Source organism: Natrix helvetica (assembly GCF_964273705.1).
Source record: "Natrix helvetica genome assembly, chromosome: 9".
Classification (NCBI taxonomy): Eukaryota; Metazoa; Chordata; class Lepidosauria; order Squamata; family Natricidae; genus Natrix; species Natrix helvetica.
This window is the reverse complement of record NC_138560.1, coordinates 12619359-12641800: the sequence shown is the minus strand read 5'-3', so window position 1 is coordinate 12641800 and position 22442 is coordinate 12619359. Positions and strand designations below refer to the sequence as shown.

At 44.0% G+C, this 22442-nt stretch overlaps 2 protein-coding genes across 7 annotated transcripts in view; one reads left to right on the top strand and one right to left on the bottom strand.

Moving 5' to 3' along the window:
• Positions 1 to 1109: 1109 nt before the first annotated feature.
• On the bottom strand, positions 1110 to 21735 carry GMEB1 (glucocorticoid modulatory element binding protein 1). Of its 5 annotated transcripts, none has more exons than XM_081961574.1 (10): positions 21577 to 21735; positions 13780 to 13946; positions 12790 to 12875; positions 10864 to 10988; positions 9636 to 9739; positions 8934 to 9088; positions 7593 to 7721; positions 6768 to 6905; positions 5126 to 5248; positions 1110 to 3108 (listed from the first exon to the last, which is right to left on the bottom strand). In XM_081961574.1, the coding sequence occupies exons 2-10, from the start codon at positions 13905 to 13907 to the stop codon at positions 2417 to 2419; spliced, it is 1680 nt and encodes a 559-aa protein (XP_081817700.1). In that variant the 5' UTR covers positions 13908 to 13946; positions 21577 to 21735; the 3' UTR covers positions 1110 to 2416. The 5 variants fall into 5 exon arrangements, with proteins under 5 accessions (XP_081817700.1, XP_081817699.1, XP_081817698.1 ...); XM_081961573.1 differs by lacking the exon at positions 21577 to 21735 and adding an exon at positions 18166 to 18203; XM_081961572.1 differs by lacking the exon at positions 21577 to 21735 and adding an exon at positions 18095 to 18198.
• Positions 21736 to 21841: 106 nt separating this feature from the next.
• LOC309396909 (discoidin, CUB and LCCL domain-containing protein 1-like) overlaps positions 21842 to 22442 on the top strand; it is a 42556-nt gene continuing 41955 nt past the window's right edge. For both annotated transcript variants that reach the window (XR_014176172.1, XM_081962482.1), the window contains exon 1: positions 21842 to 22020. Coding sequence is in view for 1 of the 2 variants with exons in the window: in XM_081962482.1 (XP_081818608.1) it covers positions 21936 to 22020 (85 nt within the window). In the remaining variant the exon portion in view is untranslated. The remainder of the gene's footprint in view (positions 22021 to 22442) is intronic.

Below are 22442 nucleotides of genomic sequence, written 5' to 3'. Positions count from 1 at the left end.
ACTTCACACAAGAAAGGGAACATAGATGGTGTTTTTGTTCTGGGAACTTCAAGACATGTGGACTTTAACTCCTAGAATTCCCCAGCCAGGAACAAAGACTGCAGTGGACAAGCCAGTGACCATCTTGTCAAGAGATGCCACTTCAACATTTGGTAGGATTTCCCCTTTGGTTTTCTGGTATATATGTGATCTCAGCTTTCCAAAGAAAGGGGGGGGGGGGAATGATTTCGCTTTGGCGTGATCAAAAGTAGGCTGACTTTGCTGGTTCTTTTTAACTATCTACATTCTTTTTTTAAAAAATAGCGAGTCTAATTATATCCCACTGACGTTTGACTGATATTAATGACCCGAGCGTACAGGTAGTCCTCAACGTACGAACGTAACGGAGCCCAAAATTTCCATTGCTAAGCAAGACAGTTGTTAAGTAAGTTGTGCCCCCTTTTATGACCTTTTTGCCCCATTTAACCCATGTTAAAGTGGTTCACTGCAGTTGTTAAGTGAATTGTGTGGTTGTTAAAGCAAATCTGGCTACCCCCGTTGACTTGTCGTAAGCCAGCTGGGCAGGTCACAAAATCACATGACCCTGGGACCGTGCAGCTGTCAAAAATACATGCCCGTTGTCAAGCAGCCAAATTTGATCAGGTGACTATAGGGACGCTACAGTGGGTCATAAGTATGAAAACCGGTCATAAGTCACTTTTTTTCAATCCCGTTGTAACTTCCAACAGTCACTAAACAAATAATCATAAATCAAGGACACTGCAGTCCTTTATAGCAGGGGCTTGGTTTCTTTTCTGCAGGGAGAACGGTGTCCTAGACGCTGTAATTGCTGATGGATGCAGACAGACAGACTTCATTTTTGCAAGACTGTTAATTCTGAGAAGCAGGGAGTATTTTGTGGCTTCAGGGCCTCCCTTCCCTGTAAGTGCTCAGTCCCACATGCTCTCTTCACGTTTACCCTTCTTTGAATTCTGATCTCTGAGCAGCCCTTCCGGTAACCTTTGGCCACTCCAGCTCCAAAGGGGACTCCCAAAGTCCCTCCGTGAGTGAGAATAAAAACAAGAGAAGTGAACAGAGACCACGTTCAACATAATGAGCAGTCCTTTTAAGCTTTTGTTTTTGCTAATCTTTTTAATGCAAAGAAAACCCAAACAAAACAAATGGCGCTATCCGACTCCAGTAGGGTATTTCTTTCTTTTTTTTAAACTGCTGTTTTAAAACAATTCAACTGGTTTACACTTCGAGTCTTCCAACTCTGAATTCTAACTTCTTAAAATATGGAGAGAGAGACCCGTAAGCACTGTGTTACGGCCAGTAGGGAGGTGGGGAAGGGAATCCTTTCCCCCCCCCCACTCCTTTCTCTTCCCTTAAGGAAGATACTCAAACAATCGACATACACATCCAGCCCGACAGAAAGGGAGGCCAGGCAGCCACATTGCTGGGGAGACTCCTGTAATCATTTCTTCCCCACCCCCCCCCCAAAAATATGAACATCAAACATACACACACACACACACACACACACACACCTAAGCCAGCATGGTATGGTTTCCCAAAGTGCTGAGTAAACGACAGGCATGTCCTGTTTGCTGAGCCCAATTCTCCCACCGTATACAGACACCCAGGGTTATTGGTTCTGTACTTGAGAGAGAGCAGGGGGTCATTGGGCGATGCGCCTGCCGTATCAGTTCCTAGTTTCTCCCTGTATGTGCCTGCATGGGCATAAAGCGTTAAGCATTTCCTAGAAATCATGTAACAACCAAGGGAAAAGGGAAAACGCTGGAGAAAGTACAAAAGAGGAAGAGCCGAGGATCCAATTTTTGAAGCCACACGTGGGCAAACAGCTTAAGGAAAAGATTTTTTTTTTTAAAGAACACAAAGAAAGGTTGGTGACCTAATCGATCAGGTTGCTGCGTTTCTTCCGCGACTCCAACCCCCCCACCCAAAAAAAAGCAAAATGCTTGAGAATCCGAAAGGGACATGGAATCTCCCTTCCTAGGTGAAGATGGAAGCTCTTGCTTTAAGGTCATTACTCATCCAGTCGTTACATTTCCAGGACCCGGCTTAATTTTGTTTCTGAGACAGGCAATCCCAAGAAGGATCGCTTCCAATCTGGGTCTACGGATTTGCTAGCCTTCCTCACCAAGGGAATAACAGCAATGGCTTGTTGTTCCCCTTTCACTAGGCAGGGTAGAATCCTGACCTCACTCCTTTTCCCACAAACCATCATCCCAGCCTGCCTGCTCTTTCCCCCCTAGAGAAAACGACTGTTTTAAAAGTGATGGTGGGCATTCCTGTGAGCTTACCTGCAAGGCTGTAAAAAAGGAAAGAAAAAAAAGTGGGGGAGGGTCAAACCAATATAAAAAGTAAGAGGCGAACAATCGTTTTTTAGCAAGGCGGGGACGGGCTTGCTGACTTAGTCCTCCAAGACTACGATCTCCACGTTATGGACCTGGTGCTGATGTTCATCAACCTCAGCCACCACCTTCTCCTCAGTCCTCAACTCTGTCCCCAAAATCACAGCTTTCCCCCCTGATTCTTCAGGATCGGCTTCTGGATCAGGCGCTGGGTCTATTTCTATGATTGTCTGTCCGTCCTCTGAGGTGCCTTCGACTGCCTGGATGGTCGAAGTCAGGCCAGACTCCATGGCCACCAGTTCCACGGGATTGACCACGGTGGCCACGTTAGCAAGTGCCCCGCTGTCCTGCATCGCTGCCGAGCTCAGCAGGGCTAAGCTTGAGGAGGGGTGAAGTGTCACGGTATCGGTGGAGCTGGTTTTGGAGGAAGAAACCACGGTGGCGTAGCGGAAAAGCTGGGAACCTGAGGGCAACGTGTGGACAGTCACCGGGCTGGAGCCCTGGCTGATTGTGGCCATTGGAATGTTGCTAACGGAAAACTGCTGTCCCATGGGTGCCAGGGTGATGGGTGAGATGACGGTGAATTGAGGTTGCTGGATGGGAGCCGAGGGGCTTAGAACTGTGGCTGAAGCGGGACGTTTCAACCGGGGCCTTTTGGGAGGCTTTGGAGTGTTGACTGGCATCAGGATCACATTCTGAATGGATGGGTCCCTGGCAAACTTCTTCTGGTCTTCTAGCTGGCGATCTAGTGCTGCAAGGATTGATGGCATAGTCTAGTCAAGGAAATGCTTTGGAAATTATCACACAAGCAGCACAAAAGGTAGGAAAACAATTTCTAGGTATAACACTCAGTTGTTTCTCCTGTGCCAAAAGAACAGAACAATGGATGGGAACAGCAATAGCGCCCAGACTTATATACCTCTTTACAGCCCTCTCTAAGTGGTTTACAGAGTCATCCTATTGCCCACAACAAACCTGGGTCCTTATATTACCAACCTCGGAAGGTTGAGTCAACCTTGAGCCTGGTGATTAATGAATCTATTCCTCCATTTCTTCAATGTTAGTGTAACTCTTGAGCCTGGGGAGATTCGAACCACCACATTGCAGTCAGCAGAAGTAGCCTGCAGCACTGCACTCCAACTACTGCACCACTGCAGCTCCTGGCTGTCTCATGAGGATAACTCCCAATTATGTAGAGAACAAAACAAAACAAAACAAAACTGGGATGGAGAGGAGAAACTAATGTACCTCTCCAAGTGCTGCTTAACCCCATCTCAGAGCTGCAGACAACAGCAGCTTTAAAATTAAAACGGCATCATTTGCCAAGTTTTCAAACCTCCCAACGTATACTAAAACTGCCAAAAATATTACGGCAAAAATGCTGGTCAGAATATAGTTAATGCCTCTTGGGAAAAGGTAAACGTGTGTTGTCCCAAAGGCGCTTTTCTTTGGGACCATTTGATGGTTGCACCACTGGGGCAACCATCACCTGGATGATTGAGAATCGCCACAGACATAACAGTGTATTCAATGCGACTAATATCATACTTTTTGGTAATTGTAAGGAATTTGCTGCATTTAAGATAAGGAAAATACAAGAGGAGGAGGAAGAGGAAAAAGGAGGAGGAGGAGAATGCACGTTATACAATACAATACAATACAATAGTAGAGTTGGAAGGGACCCTGGAGGTCTTCTAGTCCAACCCCCTGCCTAGGCAGGAAACCCTATACCATTTCAGACAAATGGCTATCCAGCATCTTCTTAAAGATTTCCAGTGTTGGGGCATTCACAACTTCTGGAGGCAACTTCTGTTCCACTGATTAATTGTCCTCACTGTCAGGAAGTTTCTCCTCAGTTCTAAGTTGCTTCTCTCCTTGATTAGTTTCCACCCATTGCTTCTTTTTCTACCCTCAGGTGCCTTGGAGAATAGTTTGACTCCCTCTTCTTTGTGGCAACCCCTGAGATATTGGAACACTGCTATCCCCTAGTCCTTCTTTCTCTTAAGCTAAACATACCTAGTTCCTGCAACCATTCTTCCTATATTTTAGTCTCCAGTCCCCTAATCATCTTTGTTGCCTTTCTCTGCACTCTTTCTAGAGTCTCCACATCTTTTCTACATCGTGGTGACCAGAACTGAATGCAGTATTCCAAGTGTGGACTTACCAAGGCCTTATAAAGTGGTATTAACACTTCACGTGATCTTGATTCTATCCCTCTGTTGATGCAGCCTAGAACTGTGTTGGCTTTTTTGGCAGCTGCTGCACCCTGCTGGCTCATATTTAAATGGTTGTCCACTAGGACTCCAAGATCCCTTTCACAGTTACTACTATTGAGCAAGGTACTACCTATACTGTACCTGTGCATTTCGTTTTTGTTGCCTAAATGTAGAACCTTACTCTTTTCACCATTGAATTTCCTATTATTAGATAGTGCCCAATGTTCACGTTTGTCAAGATCCTTCTGTATCTTAAGCCTATACAAAAATGCTTTAGGCAGGGATGTCAAACTGGCGGGCACCTCAGCTCCGCGAATGGGGAAAATGTCATGTGACGGCATGACACGGTGAGTTTGACACCGGTGATTTAGGGCCAACTGACTATTAGCTGCAGGAGTACAATGTATGCGCTTTAATCTTAATGAAGTCTGGAGTGTTTACCCTCCTCCTGAAAATAGCAAATTAGAGGGAATATGAAAGTACTACAGCAACCAAGGCGTATTTCTTGCACAATTAATTGATGAGTTAAGAAAGTTCCAATTTCAAAATTACCTGCCAGAGTGTTAAGAAATTGCTCCTCTCCCTGGTCTGTTTGACTCTTCCTGTTATCCAGCACTCTTTTCACTGTGTCCATCAGGCCAAAAGTGTGAGCGACGTTATTTAGAACAGCAGCATCTACAGGAAGACATTCACAGATATTGACTAATCTTCTAAATGGGATCCAACTCCCAGGGAGAAAGACCTGAGCTATTCCTTGTTTGCCCCTGCAGGATTACTTAACACTTCGGTAGCACTTGCTGTCTTGATTGTGCAAGATGCACCTACAACAGCCGTGGAAACTGACACTAAGAGGAAAGTATTTAACAATTGAAAAAAGATTAAGAAAAGAATACCATTTCCCTGAATTTTAAGCAACCGACTTGCTCAAAAATTCCAGAGCAGGAATTGTTCTATCAATTTAGTTTGCAAATGACAGTGTACATGAGACACCTCAGAAGTTTTATAGTCAACAAGTGCCAAATGTATTATTATGTAAAATGCATGAGAAGTTTTGCAGAAAATAATACATATAGAACATCTTGGAAGAATATTTTTCCTCTTTAGCCTCAGGGGTAGACCATCCTGGCATCACTAGTGATATATTTTCAGGATCAGGCAGACCCCCTTCCTCTTATAATTATTTCTATTACTGTTGTTGTTGTTGTTGTTATATCATCATCAGCGTTGTCATCTGACCAGTCTAGTCTGCTTTATGAGGAGTCCTTGGTGCTCTCTGAGCTTCTTTGCTTTCTCGCAGACATTTCACTACCCAAACTACCCCTAGCACTGATGATGTTACCTAGTTTGGGTCATGAAATGTCTGCAAGAAAGCTCAGAGAGTACCAAAGACCCTTCATGTCAACTCTGAGCCACAAATATTCTCCTTTATGCTTCATAGAAGTTTATTCTTCCAATACTTCTAGTTTTATTCATCCCTGAAGCTGATTGGAAACTATGGGAGCTATGATAAACATTTAGACAATGAAAGCATTCTGGAAAAAGATGATTTACAACTTCGATGGATTTTAATCGGTTTTGGCGTTTTCCTGTTAACGTTCACTATTTTTGATTTTTTAGGCTTGCATTGCATTTTGAGATTGCTACTCATAAGAAAACTATCATTGGAGAGTAGTTTAATAAAATGACAAAACAAGCACTATCGAGGCATATAATTCACAAAGCATAAATACAAGGAGTTCTCGACTTACGACCACAATTGAGCCCAGCCTTTTTTTTTTCTCTATGAAACTTTGGTTGAGTGAATGTTGCCCCCCTTTACGACTTTTTTTGCCACAGTTGTTAAGTGGATCATTGCAGTTAATAAGTTAGTAGCCCAGTTGTTAAATGAATCTGACTTCCCCACTGACCTTGCTTGCCAGAAGGTTGCAAAAGGTGATCAGGATCCTGGGACACTGCAACTGTCATAAATATGAACTGGTTGTCAAGCATCCAAATTCTGATCACATGACCATGGGGATGTTGCAATGGTCGTAAGTGTGAAAAATGCACGTGTCACTTTTTTCAGCAATGTTATAACTTTGAACAGACATTCAATGAACTGTGTTATAAGTCGAGGACTACCTGTAAGGCAGGAAGTCTGTCCTTCCTGGTTATCATTTCATATCAACATGGAGACTGCTGACCTCTTACCCACCGATAATCTGGAAAGGGGATTGGGCAAGCCTTTGCTGTACCCCTCTTAGCACCTCCTCTATCTCCTTCTGAATATTACAGACCACTTCTTCCATCAAGCCCACATCAGCAATGCCTTTCCAAAACATCAGCATCTCCTCTGCCATGGAAAGATAAACATTTTTAAAGGGGGAAAAAACTGGCAATTATATGGCAACATTTCTACTGCTGAGACCAACAAATTACTATACTCGATCAAGCACCTTAAGGAATGGATTGCTAACTTGTTGATCCAACCTATACACTCTTACTTGGAAGTATTGTTGAACTAAAAGGCACCCACTCCAGACATAACCTAGTTTAGTGTTTCTCAACCTTGGCTAACTGAAGATGTGTGGACTTCAACCCCCAGAATTCCCCAGCTAGAATTCTGAGAGTTGAAGTCAACACATCGCCATGGAGTCATGGAAGAGAACACTGATGTAGACTGTTCGTTGACCACTTAACAAATTATGCTTGCAGCACATGTGTGCTCACAAACAGTTGCAACAGGCTGCAAACAGCTTTCAGAGCATGTCAAGTAAAACGCTAGAAGCCTTTCGTCTTTTGGTGTAAACAATCAAAGGATCGTTCAAGGAAGGTGCATGCCATTGCTGATGAGTCAAGTTTAGGATCAGTTTTTCCCCAAATTGGCACCCTACAGAAAGACTAAGGATGCAGGGCCGAGTAATCCCAACCCTTGCTGACAAAAGTTTGCTTCTCTTACTCCACTTCCTCTCCTTTCCAAAGTGTGCAGAGGAAATGAAAAAAAGTATGCAAGCGGTACAGAGAAACGGGAAGGACCAACCTGATATCTCCTCTGGGTCTTTCTTGATTCCCTCATCGGTTGCCATAGTGACTGCTGCTGTCATAGCAGAATTCCATTCAATCCCTTCTTCTACACTTTCCTCAGACACTGCAATTTGGGTGATGCTTCCTGCACAAGAGGAGATCAGTGTGATACTCTGCTGCCACAGTACTTCCTCACCCACCCACACATCTAGATGATACATCAGGATAAGTCCTGTTAAGCCAACTATTCATCTGTAAGTCTATGACTTGATATGACATGATGATAGGGTTTACACCCTATGTTAAACCATACACCATAATTTCCAAATCGCAATGGCTGGGACATACAAAATGCAGCTCAAAGCCAACAAAGCACATTAGGTCTTAGCGCTGTGTGTGAATTCAGACCTTCCAGTTAACAGCTTTGCCCATTTGACACACTATGTGGGGGATGTCAGATTTCTCAGCCAGCATGGTCTCAATGCTGGCTGGACAGTTTGAGAATTGCTCTTTCAAGGTGCCACACTGGGCAGGTGAAGCAAGGCTGCTTTGGGCTGATCAACGTATCCTTGGGGACTGGCACAATAAAGCCATTGCTTTTGAAATGTTACGTAAACTCTGTAGATGCTGCAATGAATGAAGAAACATTTGGGTGTAACTACCACACTGGTACACTATACATTTGTTTTCCTTCAATTCAATCCTGCCTGGGGAATTCTGAGAGTTTCAAGTCCAACCGTCTTAAAAGTGGTTGCGGTTGAAAGTCCCTGCTTTATACAAATTGTCTTTTTCCTTTTAATGTTCAAAAGCCACACCTGACTTATGCCAATATTTGTCATGTGGCTTCGCCTTATACATTAAACTTATGCTCTAATTCAGGGGTGTCAAACTCAAGGCCCACGGGCCGGATCCAGACCTCAGGGTGCTTAGATCTGGCCATAGGGCGACCCTAGAAACAGCAAAGGACCCGCCCATGGTGCCTCTACTAACGAAAGCAGAGCTGGGGAAGGCCATGTGCACACACATACACCCCAGTTCCATTTTCCCTGGCAGAAGACTGCAGGAGGCCGTCACAGGTGAAAACAGACATCAAACTGGCCACCCCCACCCTGGACGGACAGACGGACACACACACGCACACACTGAGGACAAGCACAACCCTGAGGCAGCCCTCAATGAAATTGAGTTTGACACCCCTGCTCTAATTGAAGTAGCTGAACTAAAAAAAAAAGCCTTTCTCACAAAAAGAAACAAAATGTGCAGTGGGGAGTAAGATAATATGTAAATCTGTCCACCACTCTATTTCAACTTACACTTAATTTAATCAAGGCAGGGTTTTAATAAGAAAGAGACCTACCATCAGCAGAAGTGGGAGTCTGTACCAGGCTTGTTTGTCCTGGTACTGGGGCCCTGGCACTGCTGAACAGGAGATCAAACTTGGTGCTTCGGCAGGTGTTGGTGCACACTTTGTCATGCTGATAGAAATCAATTTGCCCAGAGTCCATCATCTTCCTGCACAATGAATGGAGAACAGAACAGTCATCTGAGGGGGATGAAAATCAGTTCAAAGAATTGTCTTAAGAGGAAAATGTAAAAAGACAAAGCCTTTGATGGCGATGCATCAAATGATGCTCAGTCCCGTTTAGCTTATGCACAACGGCAGTTACATAATTCAATCTGTGGTGGGATTCAGCCAGTTCGCACCACTTCGGGAGAACCGGTTGTGAACTTTCTGAGCAGTTTGGTGAACTGGTTGTTGGAAGAAATCATTAGGACAGAGAACCGGTTGTTAAATTATTTGAAAACCCACCACTGAATTTAATGGAAGGTTTAATATGAAGTGCATGCTCTTGTGTCATAAAAAAATATATCTTTATTTCCGTCCAAATGTATTCTAGCAATATGGAAAGGAATAACAACTGCAATGATTGATTTAATGACTTTGGCAAGAAAGGTAGTAAAATGGGGCAAAACTCACTTAAATGTCTTGCTTAGCAACAGAAATTCGAGGCTTAATTGCAGTTGTAAGTTGAGGACTACCTGTACATGACAAGGTTACCTCAGCATGATTCCTCCTAGGCGGATGGCTCGCTTCCAGTCCTTCAGGGTGGACTTGCCAGCCAGGTGAACAAAGTGCTTGGGGCTGATAAGCTGATCGTTGAACTATCAAAAGAGGAAGGAACCATTTATTTTTCTCATGGTAAGGACATAATGCAACCATTCAGTCTTCAAGGCAGCGCCCACGATTCATGGATACTGTATATGTGATCAAGACACACTAGGACTTTGTTAACACAACCTGGGCTTTGTGATTCCAGGCTGACACTGTGCAATATGTAGAACTGCTTGGGGATAAAAATGAGGTGGATAAGTGGGAAAATGTTTGCCATCCAATTATATATCGTAGAACGGGACTCTCACAAGAAAAATATCTATTATGGCAGACATAACCCAACGTTCTTGTGCAGGGGGATGGATGCCTGTTCTGACCGAAGCTTCCCAAGAGCATGAAGCAAACTCCTTGTCCCGACAAAAACCCCTTTTATTAGTTTACTGTGAATTCTGCTCATTCACATCCACCAAAGTCTTTCAAGGGGGGAGTTACAGTCACAGACCTTATCTGGCTTGGAGAGCTGACAGGCCGATACCTGCAAAACTTGGCAAGGAATCTTGGAGAGTCATGAACCAATTAAGTGAATTAATTGTACCCTGCAAACTCCACTCCCCTTTCGCTACTCTTTTATTTCCTCTGGGAGGGGCCATTCATCGTCCACCTTTGGCCTTACTCCCAAGTCAACCCTTGTTCTTTAGCTGTTCCCTTCATCTGGCAACTCTGCGCATGCGCACACTGGGAACAGGCTCCGGCTGTTCCTCTGCCTCACTGATGTCTGACTCTGAAGGCAACTGATAACTGGCATATGGCTCTCGTCCCCTCTCTGCCCTTGTCATAGAGCCCTCATCAGAGCCTTCGCCAAAATTCAGGACTGGCCCATGTTCCTCCCCAACCTCCACACTGTCCGAATCTGCTGCCAGCTCTGCTGGCTGCTGGCGGGCCACAACAGCCTGCTCCTTGCAAGAATGAAAGAATGAAATAAAGACATTACCTTCAACTCTGCCACCTAAATAGTTTATTGCTAACAGTTTTAGGTGTACCAAATACTCCTGCGCATATCCAGTAGAAAGTGGGAGGGACATATTTCAAAGGAAAAGAGTGCTAATTTCAAAATCCCAGCAACACAGAATAAAGGGAAGAGAGCTGGCAAAGTCACTTTCACCATGCTATTTACCTTAACACACTTGACATTGATTCCTGGGCACACAAATTTCTTCCAGAGCAAGATGGCCTTGCTATCTCCACAGGTAATGGGGTAAACAATCTCAATTTCCTCACTGCTTTCAAGGACACTGGCATCTACAGATAGAAACAGGGAGACATTTGAGAGACATGTAGAGATCTCCATGCTGACTCATTTCACCCTAAGTGTCCAGCCTTGGCAACTTTTAAGACCCGTGGACTTCAATACCCAGAATTCCCCAGCCAGCATGGGGAATTCCCCTGCCAGCATTCCCCATGGCTGGCTAGGGAATTCTGGGAGTTGAAGTCCACAAGTCTTAAAGTTGCTTGATCTAACCCAAAGACTGAAAAGGACTCTAAAAATCTCAAGCATTTTCTCATCGTGTATCTTTTAAACTGGAGATCCCAAGTCTGAACCTGGGATACTCTTGCATGAAAGCCACATTCTAAGCCATCCCTTCTCTCTTAAAGACACTGATAAAATTATATCGTTTGTTTCATCTTTACAACTTACGATGGATCCATAAATAATGTATTGTATAGTATTTGGGCAAGCATCAGAGTACAGTTTCATAACAGCCAGAAGAATTCAGAGTATGAAAGGAAGACAATATGATTCATTGTTGTCTTTGTTGCCATTAACAAGGCAGGGTTTCTTATGGACTGGGTTACTATATTAATACATGGTCCGATTTGTTTAACACCCATAAATCATGATATACAACTCACAACTCAGCTATAAATCATGGGATCATGTACTGTAAATCACAGTGGCTATACTCATATTATACACCAAGCAAAAATTAAAGTTCAATGTAAGGGCAAAGTGATAGCTTCTACCTAGAAGATAAAAAATAGAAAATATTTTTTGGGAAAATACAGTTCTTTGGGATAGTAGCCTCACATTCTCTCACTCTTGAATGTCCAATATATTATGCAAATTTCCAGTCATTCTGAAGTGATGAAGATAAAGGAAAAGGTTCCCCTCGCACATATGTGCTAGTCATTCCTGACTCTAGGGGACGGTGCTCATCTCCATTTCAAAGCCAAAGAGCCAGCATTATCCAAAGGCGTCTCCGTGGTCATGTGGCCGGCATGACTCAAAGCCAAAGGTGCATAGAATGCTGTTACCTTCCCATCAAAGGTAGTTCCTATTTTTCTACTTGCATTTTTTACGTGCTTTCAAACTGCTAGGTTGGCAGAAGCTGGGACAAATATCGGGAGCTCACTCTGTTATGCGGCGCTAGAGATTCGAACTGAACTGAACAGCTGAACTGCTGACCTTTCTGATTGACAAGCTCAGTGTCTTAGCCAGAGCCACCGCGTCCCGTGATGAAGATAGGAAATGAAATTTGGACAGTGACAAAGAACTGCCTTGTGTCTGTAGTTGAGCTTCAAAAATGTGAATCTTTAGGCAACACCTTCACAGGAAGAGACAATGAAATAAAGCTCCCAAGGCCTCTTAGCTCAAGAACTCTTTTCCCAAGGATTCTAGTTTTTCTCAGTGCTACAGGCTTTATTCCACCTTATGCAAATGTGTAGAAAGGTTGGTATTTCCTTTAATGATATGGAAAAAGCAGGGGGAAAAGCCACCATCCATGCAAATAAGTATTGCAGAAACGGTTATGCTTCAGGATCAGTCCAGTTCCGCTTCTGCTGAGCAAAGTTTTGGTTTGGAGGAAAGATGGTGGACATAGTATTTCTTCTTCAATGTTGTCCTCCCAATATTAAGCCAGGGGTGTACAATGGATTAAGAGTGGCTGCATTAAATCCATTCATTGCGTCTTGAGTTCATAATGTGTCCCTTGTTTTGCTTCAGCGCACTAACCTGCAGCCTTCATCCAAAGCACCCCTATTATGCTGCAATACAGTTGAGCTAAACATGAAACCGTTGTATCATTATCACTTGAGAACTCACCGATACCATCTTCAAGTTTGTGTATGGTATGCGTTTCTACAGCCATCACGGCAGCATTCGTTTCAGCGCTCTCTTGATAAATTCTGCTGTAAAAAATAGCAAGAAGTACACAAAAGATGCAGTCATTTGAAAACTGGAGACATGAAAGAACATCTCCCCCCCCCCCCCATCAATCTATGTGATCCTCGCATCAGAAGGGGTAACACTTATTTATGGGATTTTCCATTAGTAATTCCGTATTTATGGAATTTGGCACTTTTCAACAGCAACCCAGAATCTTAATTTTAATGGTTCAGCTTTTGGTTAGTCTACTGTCATTGGTTTATATGGAAATAACCTGCTGTTTTAGGCTTATCGATATTAGTTTGATATATTTGACTTATTAATATTATGCAAATTTCCTTGCATAATAGTTTATTTTGATTATATAAAAAGTAATATTCATAGCAGTATTTTTTCCCCACCAATTTCATAAGGGATACTGTAATTTTTATCTCTAAGGAAAGTTAATATCATGATAATCAAGTTCTCTTACTGTAGCTGAAAGGACTCGAGTCTTCATACAAGAAAGGAAATTGTTATTAAACAATCAAACTTGTTTTGATACAACTTGCTTCACAGTGGAATGAACTGATTGGGTCGGGGGGGGGGGGGGTGACCTCTTCTTTATTAGGAATGCTACACCAGCTGCGGGGTTGACCAAATTGTCTTTAACTTTATGGTTCTGTCCAGCTGTAAAATCCAGCCATAAAATTAATGACGTAGAAGGCATCTATAGCATGTGTTCCTTCATATTTTTAAGCATATCTAGAATCTCCCAATACCTCAAACTCTTGTTAAAATTCCCGTCTTCTTCACAACTGCTAAATCACAAGTTTCATCTTCTTTTATGCCTGTATTCTCCTCTCTCTTTGTAGCAGTCCACTAAACCCTCAATTTGGGCAAAATTACTTGGGAATATTTTGTTTTGCTTACTGGCATGTCACTCACCCTTGTTGCACTGGCTGTAGTTGTAATATAACCTGGGTTTTGGTATCTTCTGGATTTCCCCCCTCCGTTCCTTCGGTTGGCACAACAACCACATCTCCTACAGGAATGCTTACTTCAGCATTTGCCATTTGTTCACATGAAGTCTGAGCGACTGGGTGACAAGTATGCTGTAGCGGACAACAAACAACCAAGGCAATCTTGATTTGGGAGTTGAGGAGAACCGTCATTTCTAATTATACGCAATTATCATATTCTATAATAGTAGGACAAAAGGGAACACATATGTGATAGAAACATCCTCAGCACCTTTGTGGCGTCTCTTAATAGTTTTAACCTTTCCTCACAACCTAAGATTGCTCTCAGACTAATTGACTAACCTAACCTAACCTACCACTATTGCCTTGGGAATTCGAAAGTGACTTGGCCTTGTTAGCTTTCTTATAAGGTTTAAGAGGTTATTGTGACAGTAATTAAAGATGCACAGGCATTCTCTTTCTATATTCTGGCTGCTGCAACTGCTACAGCAAAGCATGAGCCACCTGAAAACAAAAAGAGGGTATTTTTTTAAATGGAAACTTGGATTCATTAGAAAGTGAAGGATGCGGTCCTATATACAATTGGCTTAGACTGTATCTAGTACAGTCTAGTATTTAGATAATTTGCTTCTTACTTTACTTACTTTACTTTATTCGCACTTATAGACCGCCCCCTCTCCCAAAAGGGACTCGGGGCGGTGTACAGTCAATACATAAAAGATACATAACATAAATAATTAAATAATTAAATAGTTGGGTAGTTAGTTAGATAGTTATGGAGGAGGTTAAAAGAAAAACTGTACATAAAGTAAAGTATTTAAAATATAATTTTAAAAAACCCTAAAAAATACCCCGTAAGTTAGATGCTTCTGAGTTCACAGGCAGTTTTTTTTTTTTTTTTAAGCGGGAGTGTTTAAACCAACCAATTAGGCTGAAGCACTGGGTAGTGTCATTCAGTAGGCAGAGAAAGCTGGAAAGCCACATTGCAATGATTAATGTGGTATCCAGAGGGCTTGAAAAATATGTCATGGGTGGCTTCGATCTTGATGGGAGGCATTTGCTGCTTTTTAAATGATTCAAGATGGTGGGAGTTGCTTTTGCTTTCTCTTTGTTCCTTTGCCAGCAGAACGCCAGGATCAAACCCCCTCCCACAATACATTGGTTGTAAACTAATGACCAAAAGAACGCCTAAATGCAATTTTGGCTATTGGTTGCTCCCAAATCAGCAGATGAGCTGGGAAAGCAAGGATTTATGGAATTTCCAGTAAGAATGGTCATATGCACGATTCTTTGGAAACAAGAACTTCAACACAAAACCCCATTTCATAAGTGAGAGTGTGAGAGTTTCCTTGTTTTCAGATTCAAAATCACAGGCCATTGTTACTGCTGGATCAGATGATCAGTCCAATAAATTCAACTTACTGGTTGCTACAAACCAGACTCTCCTGCTGGCTGCACAAAACTCATTAGCAATACACAAACGTAATTCCATTTCCTCCTCTCATTTTGCCTCAGAGGATACCCAGAGAAATACACTGTGGTGGTGTTGAATCTGAAGGTTAGATATAAGTCTAATGACCTTGCTGTCTAATAACCTTTTCTACAGCAGTTCTAAACCCCTCTTACTTGTCATTCTACTATACAATGACAATGATTTTTTAAAAAGTATTCAGTATGTGAAAATGTTATTGTGTCTCTTAAAGGCAAGGTTGAAACGACTTGACCCGTGTTTGAATAGTTCTTTAAAGTCATGTCTGAATTCAGGATAAATTGCATGAGAGACTGCTCATTAGTTCAATGGTTATCAGCTAGAGTTATTTTATAGAGGAATGCTATGCATCTGCCTCAAATAAATTCCCCTGGATGTTAATGAAATCTACTTTTACAAAAGCAGAAACAATATCACAACTTTCCTTATTTACTTTTAGGTAAGTCCAAATGAATTCAGTACTCTTTACGCTTAGTAGGCAAATCACAGGCATTATTTTAGATTAGTTGCAGTAGTGCCATAAATATTGGCAGGGCTATAACAGAAGGCTCAGAATGCCTTAGCTGCTTATTATTATGGGAAAACAAAAGTTGAGGCAAACAAGAACATTATTTGCAACTTTATTATTATTTTTTGTAAATAGGGTTTAGTAGCTTTCTTCATGTGAAACAGAGTTGTTCAATCAACGATGGTATCCTTCAAATAATGGTGCCAGGTCATCAATTTTGTCATTATTTTAAAAAGTCAAACAGAAAAAACCCTTAACACTGAATAGAGAATGGGTGATAGAAGAGGGACATTTAAGAGGCATTTCAGCTGTGATTTTTTTGTTTTTCTTTTTGTTTTGGGAAAAGCATTGTTTTCCAGAAATGCCATCCCAAGCCCATCATTGTGCCACATTAGCATTGACATAAAAAAAGAGAGGAGCATGGAATGCAGTTGCTTTTTATTGCTCTCTGCTATATAAATCAAGGCTGCCTTTTTAAATCATAATTTGTTATTTATTTTAAAAAATGCCAAATCTTGGTAAAGCCACTTCGATCTCTGCTATTCCAACAAGTTGTTTAAACTCATTTATCCTACCTCGAACTCCAACCACCATCAAAGTCTCTTATCTAAAGCCATCTCAGTCAGTGTAATGAATATGCTGCATCATAAATCACAGGGAGACTCCTGCTCTAAAAATGTATTAAATTGAAATGCCGCTCAGAGAGGCTAGCTAGGCTGTTAACGTACAGTAATCCTAATTTTATCCAGTTTTATTTTTATTCTTATGGATCCTACTTAAAACCGGTGGTGGGCTTCTCTTTCAACCAATTTGGCAGCCAAAAAGCCAATGCAATCCTAAATTGCATTAACACAGGGATACATTCAAGATCAAGTGGGGTACTAATACCACTCTATAAAGACCACACTTAGAGTACTGCATCCAGTTTTAGTCACCACACTATAAAAAAGATGTTGAAACTCTAGAAAGAGTGCCGAGAAGAGCAACCAAGATGATTAGGGGACTGGAGACTAAAGCATATGAAGAACGGTTGCAGGAACTGGGCATGGCTAGTCTAGTGAAGAGAAGGACCAGGGGAGACATGATAGCAGCCTTCCAATATTTGAGGGGCTGCCACAGAGAGGAGGGGGTCAAGCTATTCTCCAAAGCACCTGAAGGCCAGACAAGGAATAATGGATGGGAACTGATCAAGGAAAGATTCAACCTGGAAATAAGGAAGAACTTTCTGACAGTGAAAGCAATCAACCCATGGAACAGAAGTCGCCTTCAGAAGTTGTGGGAGCTTCATCACTGGAGGCTTTTAAGAAGAGACTGGACTGCCACCTGTCAGAAATGGTAAAGGCAGGGTCTCCTGCTTGGGAGGTTGGACTGGATGACCTACAAGGTCCCTTCCCACTCTGTTTATCTATTATCTGTTATCAATCCATCGGAATAGAGCTGGAAGGGACTTTGGAGGTGTTCTAGTCCAGCCACCACCACCAACCTATATAGTATCATTTCATTTTCTCTTTTTTTGAGTTTTGACGGAGTTTGAACAGTCCCGGGGACAGGAGCTTGATTTTAACCCGGGACGATTTTGTCACTGAACGGAGATGGGCTTGTAGTTCGGCCAGGGAAGGAAGCCCCTCAATCCGGCCGCCTGAGGAAGAAGGAAGTCGGGGGCTTTAGACCGGGAGGCTCGGGAAACCGCGAGTGCCAAGCCGTCCCTCAGAACCCCGAGGATCAAAGGCGGCGAGTTCAACCGGTGAAGCGAGTTCCACGGGCGAAACTCGCTCCGCTCACCCCGCTTCTCCCCACGCCCGGCGGGGGGTGGGGAGAGCAAAAGCGGCCCGCGCGTTTCTTGTTTTTCAGCGCGGGGCCCAACTTCACGCCCGAAGACTCCAACTGCCATCATCCCCAGCTCGCCCGGCCGCTGGGGATGATGAGAGTTGGTGACGGCGGCGCGAGGAGGAACAACCGAGCGGGGCCCGCCCGCGGACGGCTTTGCACACTGGCCACTGAGGGCGAGTTCGACCGCGCCCGCGCGGCTGAGGGGAAAGCCCGCCTCCCCTCCCCCGCGGGCCCCGCCCCCTCGCCTGCCCCGCGAGCCCCTCAGCCCTCCGTGGCCCCGCCCCTCTTCCCTCGCTCCAGGCCAGGCGCAGCCTCCTCCCCCTCCTCCTTTCCCCACCCTCCACTTCCACCCCGCAGCGGCGCTGCGACGTCCGCTCTCCCGGCGGCGGCACGTACGGCGGGGTAGCGGCCGTGCGCTCTCCCAACGCAACCTCCTCCCTCATCTCCACGCACTCTGCGTCCCGGCTCCCGTAGCGCAGCGGCAGCAAGAACGTCGTCCTGCGTTTCCCTCCCCCTCCGTTTACCGTCTCCGAGCGGCCGAGTCCGGGTTGGGGGGGGTTGGGAGGAGGGAGGGAGCATGCGCAGAAGCTGCAGCGGCTCGCCTGCCAGGACTTCCGGCCACCTCCTCTCTCTTAAAGGGGCCGCGAGAGGCAGAGCAGTTTTTTTGCGCTCCCGCGTTTGATGCGTCTTTTGGGGGGCGGGGAAAGGGTTGCATTTGCAGCCTTTGGGCAGGCCGGTTTCTGGCCGAGCGAGGATCGGCTCTTCCCAGCGGATCTGCCGACTGCCAGAGCAAGCTTTATTAATAGCATCTGCATGTTTTGCAGTTGTTGGATATGTAGCAATAGCACTTAGACTTATATACCGCTTCACAATGCTTTACAGCCCTCTAAGCAGTTTACAGAGTCAGCATATTGCCCCCAATATAGTTAACTTGCTCCAAATAGGCAGTGGAATTGCGAGGAAAACATGCTCAGAAATGCTCTCATTAATTAATTGCATGCACGGGTCATTAAAAGTTTCCTTCTCCAGTTCAAAGCACTCTCTTTGTCATTCTAATCCAAATAACGATTTTCTTGATGCAAATGTTTGCTGCTCGCGAAATTTCACACTTATCACTTATAAAGCTACCAGAAATCCAGAGAGCTGCTAGATGGCAGGCTAGAGATCAGTGGTGTATTAACCATTAAGCAGACTAAGCACGTGCTTAGGGCACCAGGCCCAAAGGGGACACCACGAAGTTGAGAAAGGAAAAAAACCCACAATGAAGATTTGTACAGTATGTACAAAAGAGGGGGGGGCACCAAGATTTGTCAGTGTTTATGGCACCAGGGAGCCTTAATCCACCACTGCTAGAGATACAGAGAATTTGGCTGCCAGCTGCTGCCCTCTGGATATTTTCAGCGGTAATCCCATCTCACTACATTTCATGAATTTGATGGAAACTGCCAAATCCGAAAGGAGACAAGAACCCCTTCTTATGCCACTTTCAATAAACGAATGTTATGCCCAGCTGATGGCGCCAGTGGCCTTCTGATTGGTGGCAGCAGAGGCACGTTTGTCAACCTCTTTAAGATGTGTGGACTTAAACTCTCAGAATTCCCTAGTTGGGCTGGGGAATTCTGGGAGTTGAAGTCCACACATCTTAAAGGAACAGCTGAGGTTAGCAAACGTTGGAACAGGCTTAGTTAGGACCCAAAGCGAAGGTTCGCTGTTATTAAGCCTCTCCAGTAATAAGATTGTCTGCAATTTGTTTTTACACCCATGTATTTATAGCTTTCATCCCCTAAGAGATATTGACCTGGTTCACAAAGGGCGTAATATGGTTTTAGAATGATGCAGGAACCTGGCAGTGGGGAAATCAAAAGGCCCCACATAATATCTAATCAATAAACTATCAATAATGTTCTGGCACAACTTGGTACTTTCTCATCTCAATCTTGCAATGAAGAGGTCCTCTCCGCTGTCCTATTGGATCAAAGAAGTAGAGCTGTCATTGGACAGATGCCAGAATGCAACCCCCCCTCCCAAATAATTAAATGATTTTCCCCATCATCACCAAATTAATTACCAACCTAGGGTCTTGGGGGGAAATAAAGATTGTTTGATGTAGAATTCTTTATTGGCCAAGTATGATTGGGCACACAAGGAATTTGTCTTTGGTCCATAAGCTTTCAGTGTACATAAAAACTATAAGTGATAAATCATGATCATAGTCATCATAAAAAGACATAAGTCATAAGATATAACACTTAGTGATAGTCATATCATCATAGTCCTTGTGTCTAGTTGTTCTGCTGTGCAATGGCCAATAACGTCATTTTGAGGGTAGAAGTTTATATATTGGCAGTCCCCCATAGCATAGTAAATTCATCAAGGATAAATCTAAAACCAGATTTATGTAGCTCTAAACTATAGTTTAATACATTAGAATGACTATTTTCATTTAAAATGCTAAATCTTTAAACCCTGGCTTCTGAACCCTGATAGCTGACCTACATTTGTTTTTGGCTCAGTGATGTGTCTCAAATTTCTGTCATTTTTAAAATTAATTCATTTTTCCCTCGGTTTTGATGTCTGATTTGGTAACTGAAATGTATTAATATTAGAAGTACAGCAGAATGAATACATTTCCAAAGAAATCAACACTTTATTTATTAGAGATATATCCTGTCTTTTTGTACAGGAACACAAAGCAGATTTTGTAGTGTTCTGCTCCCTTGTTTGTCCCCACAACAAAAACCATGTGAGATGGATTGGACTGAAAGTCACCCATCTGGCTTTCATGCCTAAAGTGGGACTACAACTTGCTGTTTCTTGGTTTGATAGGTCAGCACTTTAACCATTACACCAAACTGTCCAAACCTCGCTATAGTACTCTGTTCTTCACCAAAACTAAACAGAGTGTTTCGCACAAACTGCCTTCCTTTGGCTGATTCATTCTAATCATTAAAGGGTTGATTATAATAATCAGCCAAAGATGTTGATGGTAGTGACTGAATGTGCTGCATGCAGAGATTTACCAGAAGTTGGTTAAATTCCAAGTTGAAGAATGAAATAAATGGTGTGAACGTTGAGTTACAAATTGGTTTGTAGTAGAAACATGCCTATAAAAAACATGTTTAGAAAAGCAAAACAAAAGTACTACAATCTATTACCTACCATAAAACCAAGAGTAGTTAAAACAAGTCAACCACTTTGAATACACAACAAAGCATGCAAACCATAAACGAAACTATGCTTCTGATGAAATTGCAAGGTTGAATACTTCTGGTTTAAACAATGATAAATAGAATAACTTTACTGTCACTTTAAAGGGACACGGTGGCTCAGTGGCTAAGACGCTGAGCTTGTCGATCAGAAAGATGGGCAGTTCGAATCCCTAGAGCCGCATAACAGAGTGAGCTCCCGTTACTTGTCCCAGCTTCTGCCAACCTAGCAGTTCGAAAGCAGGTAAAAAATGCAAGTAGAAAAATAGAAACCACCTTTGGTGGGAAGGGAACAGCGTTCTGTGCACCTTCGGTGTTTAGTCATGCCAGCCACATGACCACGGAGACGTCTTCGGATAGCGCTGGCTCTTCAGCTTTGAAACGGAGATAAGCAGCACCCCTAGAGCAGGTATGTGCGGGGAACCTTCACCTTTACCTATTGTCACTTTGAATGTACAGTAATCGACATACATTAAAATGAAGTTTCATCGCATGCAGCTCTCAATGGGCCAACCCCTCCAATATACACTACATAAGCATGACAAAATAAATACAAAATTATGCTTTGCTATATTGTGAGCACAAGCTTTTCTTTTTCAGGGCTCGGCACCCAACCTATAGTCAAGAAACCACGTTTGCCAAGCCAAGGTTTCACGAGGTTTCAAGGTGCGTTAAGAGAAGGGCCCTTCCATATTTAACCCCCCCCCCCCCATCACTTTGGGCTCCCACCTCGAACCAAGATACTGACGACTCCCGATCCAGCCCCTTTCCCCTTTGTAACACGGGTTCTTCGTGTGTGTTTTTCCCGACGAAGGGGGCTCATTGCGTCGGTGTTCGGCCGGCTGGCGGGCTCGGCGTCCTTCGCTCTTCTTCGACGGGGCGGCGAGACCAGTCTTGGGGAAAAGTTCGTCCGGCGGCCGGGCGGGGCCAATGACCGAGGGGAGGCTTGGCCCCTTCAGCCAATCGCGTGACGCGGGGGGGGTGTCCGAGGCTCCGCGCTCCTGCGGCCGCCGCCAGCTGCAGACGGGCGCTGTTCGGCCGGCTGGAGGCGATCGAACCGGCGGTTCCTGCCCAGGCGCCGCTCGACGATGCGCCCGGCGCTCCGCGGTGCGCTCCGGCTGCTCCAGCTGCTGTGGTGGCCCCTGGACCTCTCGACGGCCAGCAGTCAGGCGGGTAAGTCGTGGCCGTTGCAAAGCGCGAATAGGACGGCGGGGAAAGTGGAGTGGCTGGGAGCGAGAGTGGACGTTGAATGAGGAAAGGAGGCTGGTGAAAGAAAGGAGGGGGTGGCAGCTTGAAAGAAAAACGCTTGGCACGATCTTCTCCAAGCTCTGCTTTTCAGAGGCGCTGCGGGACAAGCAGGAGGGTGCATCACGATAAGGAAGAAAACGCTTAAGAAGGAGGGGTTTTCATACAGGGAACCCTCGAATTACGACCACAATTGAGCCCAACAGTTATGTTGCTAAGTGGGATATTTACTATACCAAACTATTAGTAAGCCTGCATTGCTATTACTATTAATCTTCTCATCCTTCCTATCACCCATCTCCTCCCACTTATGACTGCAGGACTGTAACTTTGTTGCTTGTATCCTTATG